Genomic DNA, 22,166 nt, shown 5'->3' with positions numbered 1-22,166 from the left:
ATGAAACATTAAGCCGGGTATCCACCGGTATCAAACGCCCGTATCGTATCACCGTTCCGAACCCTTTTGAATAGGCAGACGTTGCCTCGTTGCATGCCACGGCGTGCTACGGCTCGGACAATAGTTCTTCGTTTCTTGAAATAAACTCCTATAGGCGAGAAGTTTCGATTTGCTGCATGCTGTTTCTTTAGTGTAATTATCCAAACTATATCGTGTTTGGTATCATTTTAATCAGAAAAACGTCACAAATATGTTGGTAACAGTTTTTTAAGAAAAAAATGAAAAATAACAAAGTTCAGTCGTTGCATTAGTATTATCTCACTGATGTTTCCAATTCCAAATCATATTATCTCGTGACTCAAGTGTCATGTTTCCACTTGACATAGCAGTTCGGGCCTTCGCCTGGGTATATTGTTTTTACGTTACAAGTGGTCTCCGAACCTATGCTTTGAACGGCAAGAAACCGACAATTTTCGGATCGGCCCGTTCCTTCACCTCCGTATCACAGCCCAATAGAACTTTCGATACTCGGCAAATGAAAAATCTCTGGAAAATTAACATTGTCCTTTTTCAATAATCATACAGGTGATTATTAACATTGCTCTTTTATGTACAGCGTATCACCGAAGATAATTGATCTGTTTAAATGTATTTAGACGATAAAATTTATCTAAATTAAATTAGATTAAGTGCATAAATAATTTCATCGATTTTGAAATGAATCCAATAATACTGCAAGATTTCAAATAAATTGAAACCCAAGTGACAGCACGAAACGCTATGTCAAGTGAAAACGCATGAACCTTTCCTTCGATGGAACGGCAAAAAGAATCGACAAATTTTTCGGATGGGCCCGTTGCCTCCGTTCCTTTGGAACGGCTCGCAGCAAAACGAAACTCCTCGCCTGTAGTGGCCCAGTCCTATTGCCTAACCGTTTCTATCAAGAAACGAAGAAATGTTGTCCGAGCCGCAGCACGCCGTTGCATGCAACAAGGCAACGCCTGCCTGTTCATAAGGGTTCGGAACGGTGATACGATACGGGCGTTTGATACCGGTGGATACCCGGCTTAACATTTCTTTGATGGGACGGCGAAAAACCGACAATTTTCGGTTGGATGGACAATACCGTCCACACTTGATACACGATGGAGTTACGTACTGTGTTCTGTTGCATGTCTGTACCCACCTTAAGAGAAACGTACTGACGTGTACTGTGCGTTGCAGCTAAGTTGCCGAGCACCGACAGAGGGGCAAGGGGACTGTGCGTTCACTCCACCTAATCCCTTCCAGGAGCCCGTAACTTGAGAAGTGAGCGGCCAGATTGCATAGGCGTAAAATTTCCATATTTGCGGAAGATACATTTAACTATATAAACATACGACTTTTTCAGGATATTAATGGATTTTTTATAATACTCGTTCTTGACAACAGTTGTTATTATGCAAAATTTATGGAAAATTTATGGAAAATGTAAAAACTCTCCTGTTTTCTTAATAATGTAAACCCCGAATCTACATCTACGCCAATACATTCAACTCGCCGCTCGCTATCGCTTCATCTCATTCTGTTTCAATGTCTGTCCTTGGCAATCTCAGCTAATAAACATAATACGTGTGACTGGAAGCAGGTCAACGAATTTGATTGGACGGCAACTTAGCTGCAACGCACAGTACTGAATCCTTTCTAGATTTTAACTAGACCCGAGATGCCTTCGTCGTCACCCTTTTTATACCCAAAAATTGAAGTAAAAAGAATAGTGAGAACGACCTCTACGTAATTCCGACACGTAGTAGCTGGAACATTGGTACGGAGAATTTGTTATTTTCTCGATTATTCTACGCAGAGTGAATTAAATAGAAGTTATTCTAATGAATCTTATCAAGTAGATTAGCAAAGAGAATCACTTTGATATGGTTTAATTCCATATACATTGATAATAAGTTAATTTCTGGCATTACAATGATTTACTCAGATGAGGCAATTTTTAATTATCCAACGTTATTTTCAGCTAAGAACAATTCCAATTTGTTAATTTTCTGGATTTATTATAACTAAATCGTTAAAATTATGTTTATAACAGGAAAGTTAAATATTTTTTATATTTTTTTTTTATTGTAAGTACGTGAATAATTGAAGAAATTCAATAAGTAAATTGAATTGTGCTGTTATGCAGCTAATGTATGTTAATGTGCATGAACATAACACGTATAATTTATACCATTAACCAATGTCCTATATTATGCAGTTATGCATATTGATACATCGAAGAATTTTAAAAATCTATGATTCAATCAATCTAATGAAGTAAACAAGTTTTTGTAGAAAAAATTGCAAATTCATTTAAGGTACAATAACAGTGCTTTACATAAAGATACGTCGATATGTTACATAATAGTAACAATATTGTTTAACAAAAGTTTAAGATAGCAACAATATTGTTTACAAGCTGAATATGTAAATTTTGTATCTTATATGTATATCTTTTTTAGCATAATCAACTAAATATTTGATTTGTTAATTTAAGATTTCTAAAACTTTTGTTAACTGGTATTGTCTATTTTGTGCCCTAATCTTATAATCATTTTCATTAAAAAAGGTACAATTTGAAATAATTACAATTGTTATTAAAACTATCTACATATTATTTATCGCAGCAATCCATTTTTCAACTTCACTTTTGGTTTGTTTTATATATTTCTCGTATTTTGCCCAAAATTTCTCCCAATTGCAATCGGAGATATTTTTGCATAACTTCCTTATCTAAAACAACAAATAAGTTTTGTTGATGAAAAATTAAATACTTGTTAGACAAATGAGTGAAGTAATTTTACCTTCTCGATTCGTTCTTCATCCATAATGATAATCCGCCTCTCATAAATGCGATGGTAATCATATCCCGAACTGCCAAACAGTGACAGATATTTACAATATTAATATAATCTATTTTATTGTAATACTATCATTACATTACCTTCCACCGAGTTGATTCCAATGTGCTATATAGAAATCCATAGCTACATTTGAAAAAAGGCGGTGTTCCATTGCGATTTCAACTAGCAATCCTCTTTGCCACGATGTCAGACCTGTATCATTTGATATTGTTAGATTTAGATATGCTTGAAAGAGTGTTGGATTCTCCGTTACACCCAAACCATATATCATAAAAGTTGGTCTTTCTTCCAAAAACAATTCCCACATCTGGTACCAAACCGATTCGTTCGCCAGTCGTAGGCCATTACTGATCGCCCATTTTTTAAGTTCTGGTGACTTTCTACGTTTTAACAATCCAATTATTTAAATGATTACAATAATTAGTATTCAAAATAATATTATTAGTCTAACGAAGCTTGGGATCAAACGAGGTATAGTTGCCAGAGAAATATAGCGCATTCAGAACCTCTACCTTAAGCATACTTCATTTTAATAAAAATAACAAACTGTAAATACTTGTAAATATCTGGATTATTCATGTACTGTGCTAGCCTAATAGTCGCCATTTCTTTGCACCCGGTGTGCCCAAGATAGCAGGCCCAATCCAGCGTCTTATGTCTTTTGAATTGCGTAAGAGGATCTTCATTGTCGTTGTCATCATAACCCACGGTCTTTATTATATTCTCCATTATGCTTAATATAAAATCCTGGAAATTAAGAAAATGGTACTTTTCCATCATGGACAGCTTCATTAATTATCCATATAAAGGACCTTACCCTAATTGGTTGGGCCGATGGGATATCCAAGATCTGCTTAATATTCTCCAGTAGGTTGAATACATGAAACCATTGTGTATAGTCTTGCTCTTGTTTCAAATATACAATCAGGTCCAAGAACACCGATGGTTTCACACGTTCGTAAAATACCAACCGCGTGATGTCGCTCACGATTTGGGCACGACTCAACACGTGGATGTTTGTATAGTTCTCGGAACGAAGGTACTCGGCGATCTTCTTCCAGTTAGCTTCATCATAATTCACACGGTAGTAGCCTAATGAAAGAAATATCATTCCATTACAGTAATCCAGGCAATATATACAAGGTGGTCCATAGAACCCCAACTATACAGTTTGATGCAAAACAGGGTCGTTCTTTGAAACTATACATTTCCAAATAATCATAATTACCATTTTGTTGTTTATTTACTATAATCCAGTCGTCTGGGTCAATTCCATCAATAGTTAGAACCTCCTGAGGCTTCAGCCATTTGATGGACCCAATGTTTGCGAAATCTGGGTTAGACTCTGTTGCATAAGTGATGGGTACCCACCATTGATACGTTTCCTTTTCATCTTTATATTCTGTACTATTAGCATGCATATGTACATCGACTAATGCAAAATCTTCCTGCCACAATTTCACCTCTCCAGTTGAATAATTACGTTCGACAGTTACTAATGGGTATCTCTTTTGTTTGATCCAGGTGTCCATAACCTCCTTTACATTGAAGTCGCTGTGGGGAACGTCTGACTTATCCAGGGCACTCTGCAGGGCGCTCCATAGGCAGTCAGGATCTGCAGAGTCGTATTCGCTAAACAACAATGTATTCAATTATTTATGGCATATAGGATAAATAAGGAAGAAACTATACTAACTGTCTATCCAGATAGTCTACGATGCCCTTCTGGAAGACTTCTGGAGAGATGATATTGGACAGCATGTGCAGAATCGAGGGAGCTAAATTCAAAGAAAATGTTATTTATGTTCTATATAGAATGTTATAGTTTGTACAATATGACACCTTTTTTATAAATGGCGATAGAAAAGGCAGATATAATTTCCTCGGCCGTTTCTAATTCAACATCGATTGGATTTGTATGCCATTGAGTATCTGTAACAAGGGAATCTTGAAGAGAACTGATTACGAAATAATCCATCTCTCTCCAGTTCTTGAATATCTGGAAATTATGTTTGAATGAGAATAGGCAATCGAAGAAAACAGGTTCCAAATCCTGTTCTACTATTGTTAAAAATTCGAATAATAATAACCTTGTTTATAGTGTAGTGTTGGAAGTACGAGGCAAATCCTTCGTTCAACCAAATGTGCGACCACCAAATTGGACTGACCTTATTACCAAACCACTGATGGGCTAACTCGTGTGCCACTGTCTGTGCCATGGCCTGCTTTCGTTCCAGAGGATCCTTACTCTCGTCAAAAACAAGATATATTTCTCTGGAAAAGGTATAATTGGATTTAAATTGAAAACATATTACAGTGACTAGTAGATAAAGTGCCCACAATCCGTTGGTATACCACTCGGTATACGTTTTATTATATTAATAATTGTAGGAACTAAAGCCTACGTTAGGTTTTCCTTAGATTCTACCAAAATGAAATGCAAATAGTAGGAGGCTCTTCTCTTTAGCCTCATCCTTAGCTAAAAGAAGCCTGCCTTGCACCGAAGTATACAATCATGTGCAACTTAGGCCTTTCTTAGTTAAAAGCAAATGTGAATGAAGAAATGTCGCATCATCTGCCCTGTATGTCCTAAGTTCTTCCAAGGCAAGTGACTTTAAGCCCCTCCCTTTACTCCTATTCTTACGCAAGGAAAGCCCTCATTGCATTCAAGTGTACAAACCAACATACGAATATGTAATAAGTCCCCAGTTCTCCATAGCTTCCGAACCGTGTTGAGGAAGAGCAACATGATCCATCTTTGGCACTCGGACTGTACTATTTGTATATTGTTCTAACACCCTAGTTGCTTTCTGTGCAATTTCAAGAGCATATTTCAAATAAGGAACAAGATCCTTTCTGCTCCAGATGTTAATAGAACCATCGGCATTCGATATCTTCTCGAAATCAGCAACCACGTAGGCTACTAGATAAGTAGACATAACAGGTGTCTTCTCAAAGTGGGTCCACCTTTTGCCATCAGCTTCATCGACATTGGTTCTCTCTCGTACCGGCATATTCGATAATGCTGTATAATTGTCGTAATGTTTGATGGAGATATTAAACGTTGCCTTCAGGGCAGGCTCATCCCAACAGGGAAAGGCGTAACGAGCATTCGTTGGTTCGAAGTCTGTGGCAACAAGCCATCTAGAAATTATTATTTATTATTTTAAATTAAATATTTCAAATATCGAGTCTTTTAATCAGCCACAGTGGACTCTCGTTATATTGCCGCCAACGTGACTATAGTGGCGGGAAATTAAAAAAAAAAAATGGTTATTCTATATTACCACTATATCTTCATCGTTTCCTAACTTACACATTATTTCCTTCCTTATTCATGTAGTAGCTTTTAAAAAATCCATGCAACTCCTCTTTGTAATGTCCTGAGAATCTCATGGTTATCCAATATTCTCCCTCCTCAAGAATCCTATCAGCGCTTATTATCAATTGGTCTGACGTGTTAATATAAGTGTGAGCTTCTGGCCTAAGTACAATCCCATCTGAGCAGATTACCCGCGTTGCATTCTCATCCAAATTTAAACGTACCGAATGCAGTGCAATATCTGAGGTTGGTTCTAGAACCTTGAAATGTATGATACTTTCGCCTTTGAATCCAGAGTCACCATCAATGTCTGGTATTATTTTCAGGTCGTAGTGTATGGGCGCTGTAGAGTTTGGCAAACGATAGTTAATTTTGGTTTCGTTATTAGAATTAGCCCCTGGGTCGTCATTTTGAACAGGAAGTGTTGATATAGCGCATATGAGGACGGAAATTGCAATAATTTTTGCATATGTCATCCTGTAAAATAATTTTGTTATTTTATTTATAGGTTTGGAGTATCCTACATGCAAGATCCTTATTTTTTAAGCCATATTGTTGTCACTGACTATACATGTATAATATTTAATCGTATGTATAGTCGGGACAAGAAACATAATCATGGAACTTTTCTAGTGAACTTGTGCTATTTTGGAATTTCAGACTTTAATTACATAAAGATTTATTTATTTATTTATTTGTTAAATTTAAAACTAGTACTTACATGTACACTTTGATTATTTATTAAATTTACCACTTGTTACTGCTTCTTAAATTCACTAATTTTATTTTTGACCTGATTAATGGTAAAAATAATTATAACATTCTTAACATTGTTTCATTCTACAAAAATGAAACTATCCATTTTCTTGAATAGAATAGATAACGAATGTGAATGTTCAGCTTTATAAAGTAGTGAATTATTGAGTGAATAATTCAGAGGACAGACTCCTTGTGCCATGACCTGTATGCGTGCACTCTCATAAACAATGGAAAGCATGCAAATGCACTTTTAATTTAAATGGAATTGCATTTTTTTTTTACTTGTGTCAACTCCTTGGAACAGTCTGCATAAAACAGTATTATGGTACTATTAGAACTAATAAGCGGAGGGGCTTCGACTTTCGAGATCCAAATCCAAGTTCTTTAACACAAGACCTTTTATTTCTTCCAAAAAACACAAAAATATAGAATCGTAACTCGCTCGCGATCATAACATAATTAATATAACTAAACATAACTAGACACATAAACTTATGTCTATATCTCCTTATCTCGACTCTCTACTATTCCCTCTCTTCTATGTTGCTAATTATGCACCTATGTCTAACAGTATAATGTTTAAAAAACTAATATTTCGTGAGATATCTCATATTTTTCATAAGTCATACCATTCAACTTTTACATCAATAGTTTTTTCCTATCTCTTACCAAAGATATAACTCGTCACAATTGCGTGACGCATCTTATATTTTCAGAGACCTATAGTAACTTTGTTTTTCGAAAATAATAAAAAATACAGAGGAGTATTAGTCAATATTCTAGGTGAATGCAAATAATTTAAATAAATAAATATCTCACATATAACTTATGTAAACATTTGCAGAATTATTGCAAAGAGGAGGTATATTCTTCTCTTGTTATACCTCCTCTTTGATCGAAGTTTGTTATGGGGCGCTGTGGAAAATCCAGGCGGGCCTCAGTCGAAACTTAGTGAAAAGGGACAATCTCAACATTCAGAACGAGAGAAGGACAGCATGACTGTAGTGCGTCTTACTCAGCATTCGAGCGTTGTTGCCTTTTTCGCTTGCCTTCGCAGCACAGGTCGAGTGACGTAATCAAGCTGACACTTGATTCTGGCTACGATTCCAGATCGGCAGCCTTTATACTTAGACGCCACCTTATAACTACTAGCTGAACTAAATTTGTCACGTAACTTGCTCTATAGTATCCAGATAATGGCGAAATCGTTTTTGGGAATGCTTTTACGGGAATCGGTTATTCGTCCTTATATGAGAAGATCTTGAGCTGAATAAGGGCTCATTCGAAAGAGGAAGGTTCAATGAAGGGGGCTCAACAAATCGTTTTAGTCACAAAACTGTTATAGTTACTTAAAATGTACTTAGATTCAGCGGGCGTATTTTCTCGATTTTTCCTCTACTTTGGACACTCATATTATTAGATATCAACACAATCTCGTTAAACCATCGGTTAAGCCCCCTGCATTGGACCTTCCTCTTTCGAATGAGCCCTCACCCAGCCCTTTGAGTTCTCCTATAAGGACAAATAACCGATTCCCGTAAACCCATTAATAGGCCCATTTTTGCCGGTAATATCACCTCGCTGCATTACCGGAAAATAAGATCTTTGTTGGAACAACACCAACATTTCTATACGCTTAAATTAATATAAAATTAATTACTTATTTTTCGATATCTAAAGAATCCAGTTTATACAATCAAACAATCAACAAATTAGTTGATAGAATCAATGGTAAATCTACAGAATTACGGCTTCTGTGAAAACATCCCCCACGAGTTGAACTACATATTGAATTCGTTTTGCTGACCGGGGGGCTGCGCCCCCCAGACCCCCCTTATATGCTACACTGACTAATACTGTTACCCATTTTTAATATAAGGAAATAATAAACACCATATACAAAATAACATTTATTTAAATAAAACGATTATATTAAATTAAATTATATCAAAACTGGATATCGGTATTAGTCAGTGTAGGTCTTAGGGGGGGGTCTGGGGGGCGCAGCCCCCCCAGTAGGCTGGACAAATTGAATACTTTAAATGTTAATAACTTTTTTGCTACGCACTAGCAGCCAACGCAAATTATGAGAAATAAAAACAAGTGGCGACGACAAAACCCTAACGAAACCAAACTAAAAGTGGCGGGATAGAGGAGAAGTGAGGGAAGGAAATGAGAGAAACAAACTTTCGCACTTTAACGATACGAAAGACGTTAATGTACATATCACCTACATAAAGTGCGAAAAGCTCTTAATTCCGCACATTAACGGAGCAAATCAGTTAATCTGCAGATTAACTAGGTAATGTGCACATTAACGGCTTTCGCACTTTAGCGGTAACATATACACCGCCGAATGTATTGCGATAAAAGACGCAGTTGGTATTGCTCTTAACAACACCAGCTCTTGTAACTATATTTTCTTTGACTCCCTTAGCGCTCTGGAAAGTCTGTCATACCTTGTCTCTAATATTAAAACCAATCCTCATATACTCGATATTAAATAGAAATATCTCGAATTTTCACGTAAAAAATCAGAGGCAGGCTGCATTAAATTTTACTGGAGCCCGTCCCACCATGGAATACATGGGAACGAACTTGCCGATTCTCTAGCTAAGACAGCGAGCAACTCTAATCCAAATACAATTAACTCGTACGAAATTCCACTTACAGATGCACGCGTATCATTCAAAAAGTTCATGGTTTCGAAATTCTTTCAAAACTTCCACAATGTAAGCTCAAAACCCTGGTTTTACAATAGAGAGCTCTCACGTGAATTGATTGTTAAAATCAATCGCTGCAGAGCTGATCATTATAACCTGACTGCGTCTCTCGCTCGAGTCTCCGTAGTATCCGACCCAAAATGTTCAAATAGCCTTCAAGACATTGATCATATCGTCTGGCAATGTCCTCTATATGACTCTCAAAGAATCAAATTAATTAAGGAACTTTTAGATTTTAAGCTTCAGTTGCCTCTAAAAATAACTTTGCTACCCAGGGAATCCCATATTGCAGCGTGCACTTGTATCGTTTCTTTTCTTAAAAGTTGTAATTTTAAAGTATGAACTGTTTGTATAATTCCTTTCTTTTTCTTTTTTTTTCTCTTTTTTTTTTTCTTTTTTCTTTTTTTTTTTTTTTTTCCTTCAATCTGTAATTTGATTTAAAAGCTTAATATAAAAAAAAGATGGAAGCTACGATACGGTATCATCCGCGAAAGTAACCCTCCTAGAACGAGCCCGAATAGTTCCACGGGCCGGAGCTGGCGGATCAGGTAGGGTTCCAGGTTGTGTGTGTGAACGACGCTCTGCTGATATCGAGGGCTGTGCTGGTGTTAGAGGCTGGACTGGTTCAGAAAACCAGTTCGGCGTCGGAGGCTGTGGATCCACAGTCTCCAAATATGCCGGCTTAAGGGCGTCGGCCGACACCGTCCTCTCTATGCCCTCGACCTCAATGACATACGCCTTATCGCTCAGGCGTTTGACAACCCTGTGAGGACCAGAGTAAGGAGGCTCCAGCGGTCTGCGAATTGTATCCAATCACCTAAAAACGTCAAACAGTCCCGCAAGTCCGGGTCCGTGTCCTGAGCAGCCCTGATTGATGTCGCATCGAGAGACGACGGCATGTCAATCGTCGCGACACGCGAGAGAGCATCAGCCACGACGTTATCCTATCCTTTGAGATGTTTGAGGGTAAGATTGAATTGAAGTATGTAATCTAGTTGACGGGCCTGGCACGATGAGGCCTTGTCGACCGCTGTGTAGCGGCGTAGATGAGTGGACGGTGGTCCGTGAGGACCGTGAAAGGCAGCCCCTCGAGAATTCGTGTGAAAAATTGGCTTATCTCGGGAATAGTACCACACTCCGATTGTGTTCAAACTTCATACATTTATGTGTTAAGTTAGTGGTAACGTAAATATAAAGTGTCAACGTGCGGAAACTTTAACGTGCCGAGATATAGAAAATCGCAAAAACCGATCTTTTTCACCTTTTTTGGGAATTCGCTTAAAAAAAAAACTAACTTAACCTAACCCAACTAATAAAAGACAAGTAAGGTTAGGTTAGGGTTAAGTTAGGTCGGGTGGCCACCACGGACCTGGCCAAGTGTACTGGCTGGGCGGGGAGGTGATACCCCGACGTGGCGCGTCCCCAGGTGGCGGATAGGGGAATGCTCGCCATGCACTTATCGGAGTGCATGGAGGGTAGGAGTGAAATTAAATAGCTCCCGCGGACCAAACACCAAGGGAAGGAAAACCCATCAAAACCTCCCCTGTGACTGGGGGATCTAATACAGACACGGTAACCCCTGCCTGTCGTACAAGGCGACTGAAAGGGGGGCGCTTGCTGCTGTCGAAGTAGCCTCGCAGATGACCCGGGGCGATGCCGGTGGGATCTACGGATCCTGGCAGGGCCTCCCTTGCCGGTAAGGCCTGGGTCGGAGAGGCGAAAAGGTGGCAGCAGCGTCGTTGAGTTCTCCAGGGACCAGGCTGCGTGGCGGTCTGGTGCGGGTAGCGAACCCGGAGTGCCCAAGCAATTACACCGTAACCCAGTGGTCACGTCTCGCTGGAACGGGGGGCTTGCCTTCATTGGCCGGCCCGCGAGGATGACAACCTCTATAAAAAATCCCTAGCCCAAGCTGCGGTGCGCGGTGAGGAGGGCGTGCCCGGAGTAAGCGCCGGGCATGGCTGATGGGTGCATCAGTCCCTAGCGGCCATCCCCGGGGTACCTGGCGACCCCCCAGGTGTACTTAGCCTTACCCGGGTAAGGCGGCTCTGCCCGGATGGACCCACGGACCGATCCACTCGTGGGAACATTATGGAAGACGTTAAACAAAACAAAAAACAAATTAGATGGGATGTTACTATGATGGAAGCGGCTACGCATACGGATACGGATAGAGAGCAGGCGGTGCAGGTTAGCACCGAGGGTAACGCGAACTTGTTCGCCGCACCCCGCCCCCAGAGGGCGAAAAGGGGAGGCTCGCACTCCCGTGGAAGAAAGAGGTCCTCGGCATCGGGGAGGGTATCTTCTGCCCGCACTGACAGCGGGGATGATTCTGATGAGTCGTACGCGTCCGCTGCCTCGCTGGACAGATCGTCGAGGAGAGGAAGGCCGTCGACCGCCGTCAACTATGCTGGCCTCATGTCGGATGAGGAGAGGGTGCTGGACCGCTCTCTCCCTCCACCCGCCCCAAGTAAGAGCAGCATTCCCCTGCCGGAGCAGGAGCAGCTCGAGTTGGAGCTCCGCTACGAGCCTATGACGGCTCTGGCAGCGCAGACACTCGAGCTGACTGCGGATGTGGAGAGGGTTGCCTCCGTGTCCAAAGGGCTCAAAGGGACCTTTCAGAGGTCCCTCCGGCTGGCTGCCCGGCGTATAAGGGCCATCAACGTGGAGATGGCCAAGAGAACGGCGCCGGACAGCGGAGAGGAGGAGTTGGCACGATTGAGGCTTCAGCTCCGCCAGCGAGAGGAGCAGATCAGCAAACAGGGTGAGCAGCTGCTCACCCTGACCAACGAGCTGGCGGAGGTGCGGGGTCGCCTGCTGGCGGTTGAGGCCCCCATCTTCGTTGCCCCCGCCCGCGCCGAAAAGGCGGCTAGACCGGCCTCCCCCCTGGCGGAGCAGGGAGGAATCAAGAAGAGGAGGCCGGAACAGGAGGTGGCTATGCCCGACCCAGTGGCTGGTCCCTCCTGGATGGAGGTGGCGTCGCCCGCCCCCATCCGTGCCAAGAGGGCTGCCCCTGCTCCATCCAAGGATGTGCCCAGGATTTCCCGGGTGGAGGCGATCGACCCCGAAGGGGGGGACATCAGGATGTGCCTTGCTGCCCTCATGCAGCAGGTCTCCTCCCTCAGGGCAGAGTTTATGGGGGCTCTGCAGTCCAGAGGGGGCAAGGAAGTCCCGCCCATTAAGAAGAAGGGGGAAGTGGCTGCGAGTGCTAAGGTCACCCCCCGGTCCTGTCCAACCAGCGGCAAGGGCCAGCAGGTGGGGAGAGGCCAGCCTCCCCAGGTGAAGAGGGAGTCCACCCTGGAGGCGAGGATGCGGGGCATCCAGGAGGAGACCCGCCTTGTCTCTCAGGGGGAAAGTTGGGCCACAGTGGTCGGCCGCAAGGCCAACAGGGCCCAGGAGAAGAAGAAGGAGGGGCCACCACCGACACCCGGTGGCTCAGCGCTGCGAGGGACGCAGCAGAGTGCCAGGGCCCCCCCCCCCCAAGAAACCAGCTGCCTCAGTCCCCGCACCGAAGAGGAAGGTAACCAGGCCGCCTAAAACAGCGGCCGTCACCTTGACTTTGGCCCCAGAGGCCAAGGCCACGTACGCCGAGCTGATGGCCACCGCCCGGGAAAGGGTCGATCTCCGGACCATTGGAATAACGGAGATTCGACCCCGCCGGGCGGTCACTGGCGGCCTGGTACTCGAAATACCGGGCGAGGAGCGCACTGAGAGAGCGGCTGCGCTAGCCGGTCGCCTTCAGGAGGTGTTCGAGGGCACCGAGGTCCGGGTGTCTCGCCCCATGAAAATGGGCGAGATGAGAATTTCGGGCCTCGATGACTCGGTGACCCCAGTGGAGGTTGCGGCAGCCTTGGCCGCTGTGGGGGGTTGTGCCCCAGCCGATCTAAAGGTCGGGGAGATCAGAATCTCCCCGGCGCGGCTAGGCACTGTCTGGGCAAAATGCCCCCTGACGGCGCTTAAAAAAATAGCCGCCTCCGGGAGGATCCTGGTTGGCTGGTCGTCAGCCAGGGTCGAGGCGCTGCCGGCGCGGCCTTTGCAGTGTTTCCGCTGCCTCGAAAAAGGCCATGTGAGGCAGCGGTGCACGTGCGTGGTGGATCGGTCCGATCGCTGCTATGTTTGCGGCGAGTCGGACCATAAGGCCGCCACATGCAGCGCCTCCCCGCGGTGCCCCTTGTGCACCGACTTGGGGCGAAACGCGGGGCACCGGTTGGGGGCGAAGTCGTGCGCCCCCAAGTCCCGGAGGCCCAATAAGGAGAAGGGGGACTAGCACCCCCCCAACAGACGCAGCAGCAGCCAACTAAGGCTGCTGCGCCTAAGAAGAAGAGGGGTGGCAGGTCCGCCACCCCAAAAGGAGGTAAGGCCGTGGAGGCGGCCCCTCCCTCCAAAAAGCAATGAGGCCCAAAGGGCCCATAATACAGGGCAACCTGAACCACTCGGCCAGGGCGCAAGATCTTCTTCTGCATCACCTGGCCGAGTGGAAAATAGCGCTGGCTGTGGCCGCGGAGCCGTATCGAGTCCCGGACAGACACGACTGGTTCGGGGATGACGGCGGCTCCGTGGCAGTGATTGGCACCGCCTTTGCCCCGCCCCCTACGCTAATAGAACGGGGGCGGGGGTTTGTGGCGGTGCTCTGGTGCGATACCGCGGTGGTGGGCGTCTACTGCCCGCCCAGTTGGTCCCTCGCGGCGTTCGAAGAGTGTTTAGGTCGGGTGGGAGATGTAGTCTCCCGTTGCTACCCCCGACCGGCACTCGTCCTCGGGGATTTCAACTCCCATGCCCAATCGTGGGGGTCCCCGAGGACTGACGCGAGGGGTGAGGCGGTACTCGAGTGGGCGGCGGAATTCGAGCTCCGGCTGCTGAACCGGGGCTCGGTCAGCACCTGCGTGCGCGCTCGGGGGGAGTCGATAGTTGGCCTATCGTTCGCGACTCCCTCGGCTGCACGCATGGTGCAGAGTTGGAGGGTGGTGAAGGAGGCGGAGACGCTTAGCGATCATCGCTACATCCGCCTCGGATTCTCCACCCCCGAACGTCGCCCGCCGAGCGGCCTACCGCCGCTGAGATGGGCGCTGAAGAGGCTTGACAGGGACGCGCTGATGGCCGCAGCCCTCGCTGTGACCTGGCCGGAGCAACCGGTCGGTCCAGTCGCGGATTTAGGGGAGGAGGTAAAATGGTTCCGGGGCACGATGAAGGCGATCTGTGACGTCGCCATGCCCCGGGCCAAATGCCTCCCCAGACGGGCCGCCTACTGGTGGTCGGGCGAAATCGCCGACATTCGGCAGAACTGCAACGTCGCCCGACGCCAGTGGCAAAGGGCCCGTCGGAGAAGGAACCGCGACCCAGCGGGGGAGGAAGAGCTGTACGGGTGCTACCGTGTATTAGTGGTAGCTCTGCAGCTGGCCATCAGGGAGGCCAAGTCCCGGGCATGGCAGGAGCTCCTCGGCTCTCTGGATGCCGATCCGTGGGGGCGCCCTTATATGTGGGCGATGGGCAAACTAAGGCCCTGTGCGCCCCCCGTGACGGAGAGCCTAGACCCCCCGTTCTTGGGCCGGGGGGGGGACACGTTGTTCCCTCGTGACGACGGTAGCCACCCCTGGCCCCCGCCGGTCCAAGTGGAATGGACCGACGACATGGGGGTCACAGAGGGGGAGCTGGCCGAGGCCGTTAGGCGCATGGGGGCTCGGAACACCGCTCCGGGCCCCGACGGCGTCCCCGGCCTGGCCTGGGTATTGGCCCTGCGCGTCCTTGGACCGCGATTGAGACGCCTCTTCAGCGCCTGTCTTAAGGAGGGTGTATTTCCCTACGCATGGAAGGTTGGACGACTGGTCCTGCTAAGAAATTAAGGACGACCCGCGGAGAGTCCCTCCGCGTACCGGCCCATAGTTTTGCTCGACGTGGTCGGGAAGCTTTTAGAAAGCGTTATAGCTGACCGCCTCGCCGAGCACCTATCCCGGGTAGGCTCTGATCTGGCCGGGTCGCAGTACGGTTTTAGACGGGGGCGCAGCACCATCGATGCGATCGACTCGCTGCGCTCCCAATGCGACTCGGCCACGTCCCGGGGCGGGGTGGCGTTGGGCGTTTCACTCGACATAGTGAACGCCTTTAACACCCTGCCCCATGGGGTGATAATGGGGGCACTTGCTGAACATGAAGTGCCCCCAGTACTGAGAAGGATGATCGGGGACTACCTACGGGATAGATTCATCGAGTATGTGTGCCGGGACGGACGTGTCTATCGGAGGGACGTCGATGAGGGTGTACCCCACGGGTCCCGTTTGGGGTCCCCATTGTGGAATGTGGGGTACAACCTAGCTTTGCGGGTCTTGGTCCCGGACGGTGTAAGCATTACGTGTTTTGCAGATGTTTGCCACCAACCGGGACTGGGGCAGGACCAGTCGTCTAGCGGAGATTGGTGTGGCTGCCGTCGCAGCTGCGATCCGGAGGCTGGGGCTGCAGATAGCGCCCCACAAGACCGAGGCGATGTGGTTTTACTCGTCTCGGCGTGGGGTTGCACCACCGCCCCAGTCTTGGATCCGGGTAGGTGACACCAGGGTCCAGGTGGGTGAAGGGTTCAAGTATCTTGGCCTCCACCTGGACAGCCACTGGCACTTTGAGAGGCATTTCGACCGTCTGGCCCCCCGATTAGACGGGGTAGCGAACGCCCTTGGGCGGGTGCTGCCCAATATCGGGGGACCGAGCGACAAGGTTCGCCGCCTTTACACGGGGATCGTGCGGAGCGTGGCCCTATATGGGTCGCCCATATGGGCCGAGGCCCTGATGGCGTCTCGCCGCAGCCAAACTCTGCTGCGGCGAGTGGAAAGGAGGATGGCCATCAGGGTCGTGAGGGGATACCACACGATCTCCCACGCGGCGGCGATGACTCTGGCGGGTCTCGTACCTTTCAAGTACGAGGATATTCTGGCGCTTGCGCGGCCTCCGCCAGGCTGGAGAAGACCCGCCAGAGCAGGCGGTCGAACGGGAATGGAGGTGCCAGGCCCGACAGGATGCCCTGGACCGGTGGCGTCGCGAGATAATCGCGAGTGGCGCCGCCGGCCAGCGAGCGGTCGGGGCGGTCCTGCCCGTCATCAAGAAATGGCGGGACCGCGGCTTTGGTCGGATCACCTTCCGGACCACACAGGTGCTCACCGGGCATGGTTGCTTTGGTGACTTCCTGTGCCGGATTCGTAGCGCGGCGACGGCTATATGCCACCACTGCGGGGCGGGGCGGGACTCCGCGCAACACACACTGGAGCACTGTCCAGTGTTTGCGCGGGCCCGTCACGCCCTGCAGTGCGAGTTGGGGGTGGATCTCTCGCCGGCGAGCGTGGTAAGAAATATGCTCGCCGGCGAGGATCAGTGGAGGGCGATGACCTACTTCTGTGAGGAGGTCATCGCCTTGAAGGAGGAGGTGGAGCGGGGTCGGCTCACTGCCGACCCCGACCCCGCTCGCAGGAGACGGCGCCGTAAGGGGAGGCCCCCCGACGGCACAGTGAGCTGAGGAGGACGGGGCGGTGGGCCTTGATAATCCTGCCCACCGCCCCTAACAAGATGAGGGGGGGGGCTTCGGCTTCCCCCCCAAAGTAGATGTAGTGGGGGGAGGCTTCGGCCTCCCCCAGGGATCACCTATCAATGTTGGGGGGGAGCTTTGGCTCCTCCCTAACGCAGATGTAGTGGGGGGAGGCCCCGGCCTCCCCCAGGGGGATTGGACGGGGGAGGGGCTTGCCCCCTCCCCCCATCACAGATCTAGCGGCTCCTATTTGGAGTCGCTGGGCCGCACGCGGCCCGAGGAGTGGCCGGCGTCGGATGTGGCCCCTGACGTCGGCGGAGCAGGCACTTAGGGGGAGGGTCAAAGGTTAGATCCTCCCCCGAGATGGGGCGCTATGCGCCAAGGGTGGGGGGGTCCCGGTGTTGTTCGTTAGAGGTCCCGGGGCCCTGACCACAGCCCTGTGCAGGTCATCGTGGGGGTTTTAGCCGGTAAAAATCCGTTACTCCCCCCGGCCCCTCCCCAGGGGGGCTGGGGGCGTCTTTGGAAGATTTCCCCCACGAAACAAAAAGAAAAAAAAATGGTCGGGTGGCCGGGGCTGGGGCCCCACTGCACACGACTCGAGGTGTGGCCGGCGTCGAGCGTGGCCCCCGGGGAGTTGGCACGTGCGGCGTTGGCACGTAGGGGGAGGAACAAAGGTTAGACCCTCCCCCGAGATAGGGCGTGTAAGCGCCATGGGTGGGAAGGTCGCTATAGCCCCAGTGTGGGCCACAAAGATGCCGTTCGGGGTCTTGCAGCCAGCCCCAGCGGTGACATGTGCCAACCCCTCCTCCCCGTGGTGAGGCCCGGGCACCGGTTTACCGGTGGCAAACGGGGCTCTGGCTGTGGACGTGAAGCGCCTCGTGGGTTGAGCTGGGACCACGTAGGTCTCCCCTTGGTGGGAGGTTGAGTTGGATGGTAGGTAATTCAAAGCGATATGCGCCATTTAACATCGCCGGTATAAGCGAAAGCTTTGGAACGGCAGAGCGTGTTTATAAACACCCCAAGGCTCTTTATCGACAATAACCCCAGTGTTGGTCACCGTGGAGGTTATAGTGGGTAAAAATCCCACACTACCTCCCCCCCCCCCCGGGGGGGGGGGCTGGAGGTGTCTTTTCGAAGATTTCCTCCACGTGAGAAAAAAGGGTTGGGTTATGTTTTTTTTTCCAATTTAACCCTTAAATTCGCTTAAGGAAGCTAGAAAACTCGATATACCACAACTTCGCACATTGGCATTTCCGCACGTTGATACTTCATATTTTAGTTAGTTATACCCTAAACATTCTTTACCTACAGTTTGAACAAAATCCTAGTCTGGTACTATTCCGAAGTCTTACCGAAAAATTTAAACGCGGCAAAAAACGGCCAATAACTCCCGGTCGTAAGCGCTATACCGCGCCTCGGTGTCTGAGAGTTTTCGAGAGAAAAACCCTATGGGGTTACACGCGCATTCGGGTTGTTGTTGTTCCAAGGCTGCACCGATATCCGTGTTTAACGCATCCGTTTTAAGGTGCAATGACGCCGTTGGAGAAAGAAAGACGGTTTTAGCGGCCTCGGAAATACCGGCCTTGCACCGTTGGAAGGCGATGTCCGCCTCGGAATTCCAAGTAAGATGTTTTCCTTTCTTCACGTTGCCCTTGAGGAGGTCATGGAGAGGGGCCTGAAGATCTGCGGCGTGAGGTATGTATCATCGATAATAATTCAGCATCCCCAGGAAGCGGTGAAGGTCCGCTGGTTGTTCCGGCCTGGGGAAGTCCTCGATGGCCTGTACTTTGCGAAGAGGAGGTTGGAAACCATCGCCGGAGATCAGATAGCCAAGCTAGTTGATCTGAGGTTTGCCGAAAACACATTTGTCCAGGTTGATTCGGAGCCTGGCCGATCGGAGTGTTTCCAATAACAGCTTAAGGTGTTGTAGATGTTCCTCGTATGATCTAGAAATTACAATCAGTTCATCCACGTAGCATTTCACGAATGGAAGTGCTCGTATGAGGTTGTCCACAGTCCGCCGCAGTGTCTGGGCAGAGTTTCTAAGGCCGAACGGGATGCCCAGAAATTCGAAGAGGCCGAAAAGCGTAGTAACGGCCGACTTCGGTATATCCTCCTCTGCCATTGGAATCCGATAAAAGGCCCATTGGAGGTCGATAGTGCTGTAGACCTGTCCCTGACTTTCTTGGAATAGATCCTCCACGACCGGCAGAGGGTACCGATCTGGCGTCGTGCAAGCGTTAAGGCGACGGTGGTCACCGATTGCACGCCAGCTACCGTTACTCTTCGGGACCAGATGGAGAGGGTCGGCCCATTGGCTCGAAGATGGTCGTATGATACCTCTGTCAAGGAAGACGACGAATTCCTCCCTCGCTGCGACTAGGCGTTCTCCAGCCAATCGTCGAGGGCGCTCACAGACCGGAGACCCGGTAGTGACGTTCGTATGGTGAACGAGGAGGTCCGGTAGAGTTGCCTTCGTGCTGCAAGGTGAGGCTAAGTCGACGAACTCGTTCAGAACACGGACGTAGAAATAGAGTGGACCTGCGGTGCTGCAAGGGTTCCCGGTGCTGAAAGGGTTGTCAGCGGATCCAGGATGCGACGAACCCTCAGGTCGACAAGGAGGCCGTGATAGGCCCGATAATTGCCGTCTGTACATCGGCGACGATGAAACTCCAGACGAAATTTCGCCGGAGTGCCAGGTCCAGGACCATAGTATGGCGTTCATACGTTGCGATAGGTAAGGCATTTGACGCGTGCAGTACAAGAGTTTGATGCTGCAATTTTTTTAGGATCGTCGACCTTGCCAGCAGAGAAACCACCGAACCGGAATCCACAAGGGAGCGAATGGAGGTACGCCGGTCCGTAACGAGTGAACGTCCGCCGCCTAGGTTGACGTCGGCTCTAAACGTTTCCCGGAGAACGAGGCTGGACGGCTGCCGTTGCAAGGAAGCTACACGGTTGAGTACACTGAAGCGCCCGAACCCCGTGGCGACGGTGGTACCAACACACACCTGGAATCAGGGTTGGGTCATCTGAGCGGTTTCTAGAGTTTTTTACATTTTACAGTATTTTACGGTAAGATACGTATAAAACGTATAAAACGTATAATACCCTATGATCAACTTAACCAAACATCTGTGTTTATCAGATTTGCGCCATTTGCGGTTAAATTCAAGTTAAAGTGACTGGTAAGTTCGATTGTTTTAAAAATATATGTATAATTGAAAAATAAAGAAATAATCACAGGATAGCCTTAATTTATCTAAAAGGATGTATTTATGTTACAGAATACAGAATATAATGAACTCCAAAAAATGAACTCCTCTACTAATAAAAATACTTGCGTAATTAATCGTTGTTCATTACTGGAAAAATGATTTTTTGAGAATATTTACTGACAGTATGTTAAATAAAATATACTTAGATTATATTTAGATATAATGAAATTTGTTAATAATAAAAGAAAATATGAAATACGCAACTGTTTTCCCTTCCTCTTGTATTGATAGAAATTTTCATTTTTCCAACATTTATGGCGAGGCCTGTCGCCAAAACTTCATTTCATGGCTTTATTTTAACTAGAGGGTAAGATATAACTGCGGAACTCTCTGATTTTAATAGTAAATAACGTAAATAAAAATCTATGGATAACTACGTCTGTTTGGTATCTATAGTACATAACGTTATGTAGAGATGGAGCCACTTGGAGTATAATTGTGGCGACCTCTGCTGATGGTCGACCGTCTCGCCGAAGCGTACACTTTCGATAAATTTACCGCGACATCTACTTCCGGGAAAAGCGTTGTTTTCCCGTTCCGGATGGAAGTTTTTCCATTCTCGTGGGGACGTTTGAAGCGGTAGCTTTGTGTTTGAGAAACTTTGTATTCCGTGCGTGGGTGTTCTCATCAGAGAATTGAAATGCGTTGTTGGGCGTTCTAAGCTGTGTCAAGTGCATTAGGACCAGTTAAATGTACAGCGTAGTTACAAATTTATAATAATTGTCAATTAATAAAATCCTATATGAAAAACGGTGGTGAGCTTGTTTTCCATCAAGTGATAAAGTAGGAACCCTAACTCCTAAGGAATCACTTATTCCTACATAATACGTATAAAACTAAGTAGCGTATTATACTGTAGAATACCATGTATAATACATTGTCACAGCCGACTCTAGTACTAGCCGTGCTGAAGTAAAAATGGCAACACCGCGGGAGTCCGGTCTGAATATATCAACATCTAACCCTACTCTATCTGCCTCCCGGACTCCCAGACTCCCAGCCAATCAACGTCGTCGGACTCTCGGCTACTCTCTGGACTTCACATAACCTCTTTGGTTTCGTTCCAATAATTTCGCTTGTTTCAAGGTTTTTATTCACTTATATACACGTTTATCAATTCTTAAATGTTTAAATTTGATCCAAAGATGGTTTCATTTTGCTTCATACCTAAATTTTCTTGAAACCACTGTAAATATTTCAAATATCATGCTTCACAACACCAAACTACTTGGAGAGTACACAAAATTTATATCATATTTATAACAATTTTATACTACCACATCACTTCTACTTGCCATAGTTGCAACGTTTATGTATTGTTTATACATAATTAATACAAAATAGCGTATATTACTACAGCTTTTAATTAAAACAGACGGTAACTATAATTCCGAGCACAGAACTCTGTTTTTGAAAATAGGACTCCCGATTGTCACGTGAGCGGTGTTGCCACGTTCTTCAGCATGGCTAGTACTAGAGTCGGCTGTGCTGTGACATTGTATAATATCTCACGTATAATACGTGCCCAACCCTGGTATGCGTCATAGTGTCCGTTCGTCTAGTGAAAAGCTACGCGCGAGCGCGTAGCCATTATGCCTCGTTCGCATGAGAAATATCTTTGTATTTCAGGAGAATAGAAATTTTTTCAAATAAATGCTTAAGCGAAGAAGTTCGCATGAGAAATATCTTTGT

General features: G+C 47.2%; 1 protein-coding gene across 3 annotated transcripts; it reads right to left on the bottom strand.

Annotated features, from left to right (window-relative positions):
- Nucleotides 1-2,090: 2,090 nt before the first annotated feature.
- Nucleotides 2,091-7,100, bottom strand: LOC114881756 (aminopeptidase N-like). 3 transcript variants are annotated; one of them, XM_029198613.2, is made up of 13 exons: nucleotides 6,935-7,100; nucleotides 6,208-6,690; nucleotides 5,580-6,035; nucleotides 4,982-5,165; nucleotides 4,734-4,890; nucleotides 4,588-4,669; nucleotides 4,120-4,523; nucleotides 3,709-3,983; nucleotides 3,448-3,638; nucleotides 2,972-3,271; nucleotides 2,832-2,901; nucleotides 2,598-2,760; nucleotides 2,091-2,567 (listed from the first exon to the last, which is right to left on the bottom strand). In XM_029198613.2, coding segments are annotated over exons 1-12 (2,730 nt in total). In that variant the 5' UTR covers nucleotides 6,937-7,100; the 3' UTR covers nucleotides 2,091-2,567; nucleotides 2,598-2,634. The 3 variants fall into 3 exon arrangements, 2 of the variants coding, with proteins under 2 accessions (XP_029054446.2, XP_029054445.2); XM_029198612.2 differs by having other exon boundaries at nucleotides 2,091-2,760; XR_003790323.2 differs by lacking the exons at nucleotides 2,091-2,567; nucleotides 2,598-2,760 and having other exon boundaries at nucleotides 2,972-3,083.
- Between the last annotated feature and the right edge of the window lie 15,066 nt (nucleotides 7,101-22,166).

This window comes from Osmia bicornis, chromosome 3 (genome assembly GCF_907164935.1).
Source record: "Osmia bicornis bicornis chromosome 3, iOsmBic2.1, whole genome shotgun sequence".
Lineage (NCBI taxonomy): Eukaryota > Metazoa > Arthropoda > Insecta > Hymenoptera > Megachilidae > Osmia > Osmia bicornis.
This window is presented reverse-complemented; position numbering and strand designations above follow the sequence as displayed.

Excerpts from the sequence above, each read along its gene's own strand:
- LOC114881756 (XM_029198612.2), bottom strand. Across the intron at positions 4,524-4,587 it reads GTAGACTATCTGGATAGACA|CGAATACGACTCTGCAGATC; the intron begins GTTAGTATAGTT and ends ATTGTTGTTTAG. Across the intron at positions 2,761-2,831 it reads ATGAAGAACGAATCGAGAAG|ATAAGGAAGTTATGCAAAAA; the intron begins GTAAAATTACTT and ends TTGTTGTTTTAG.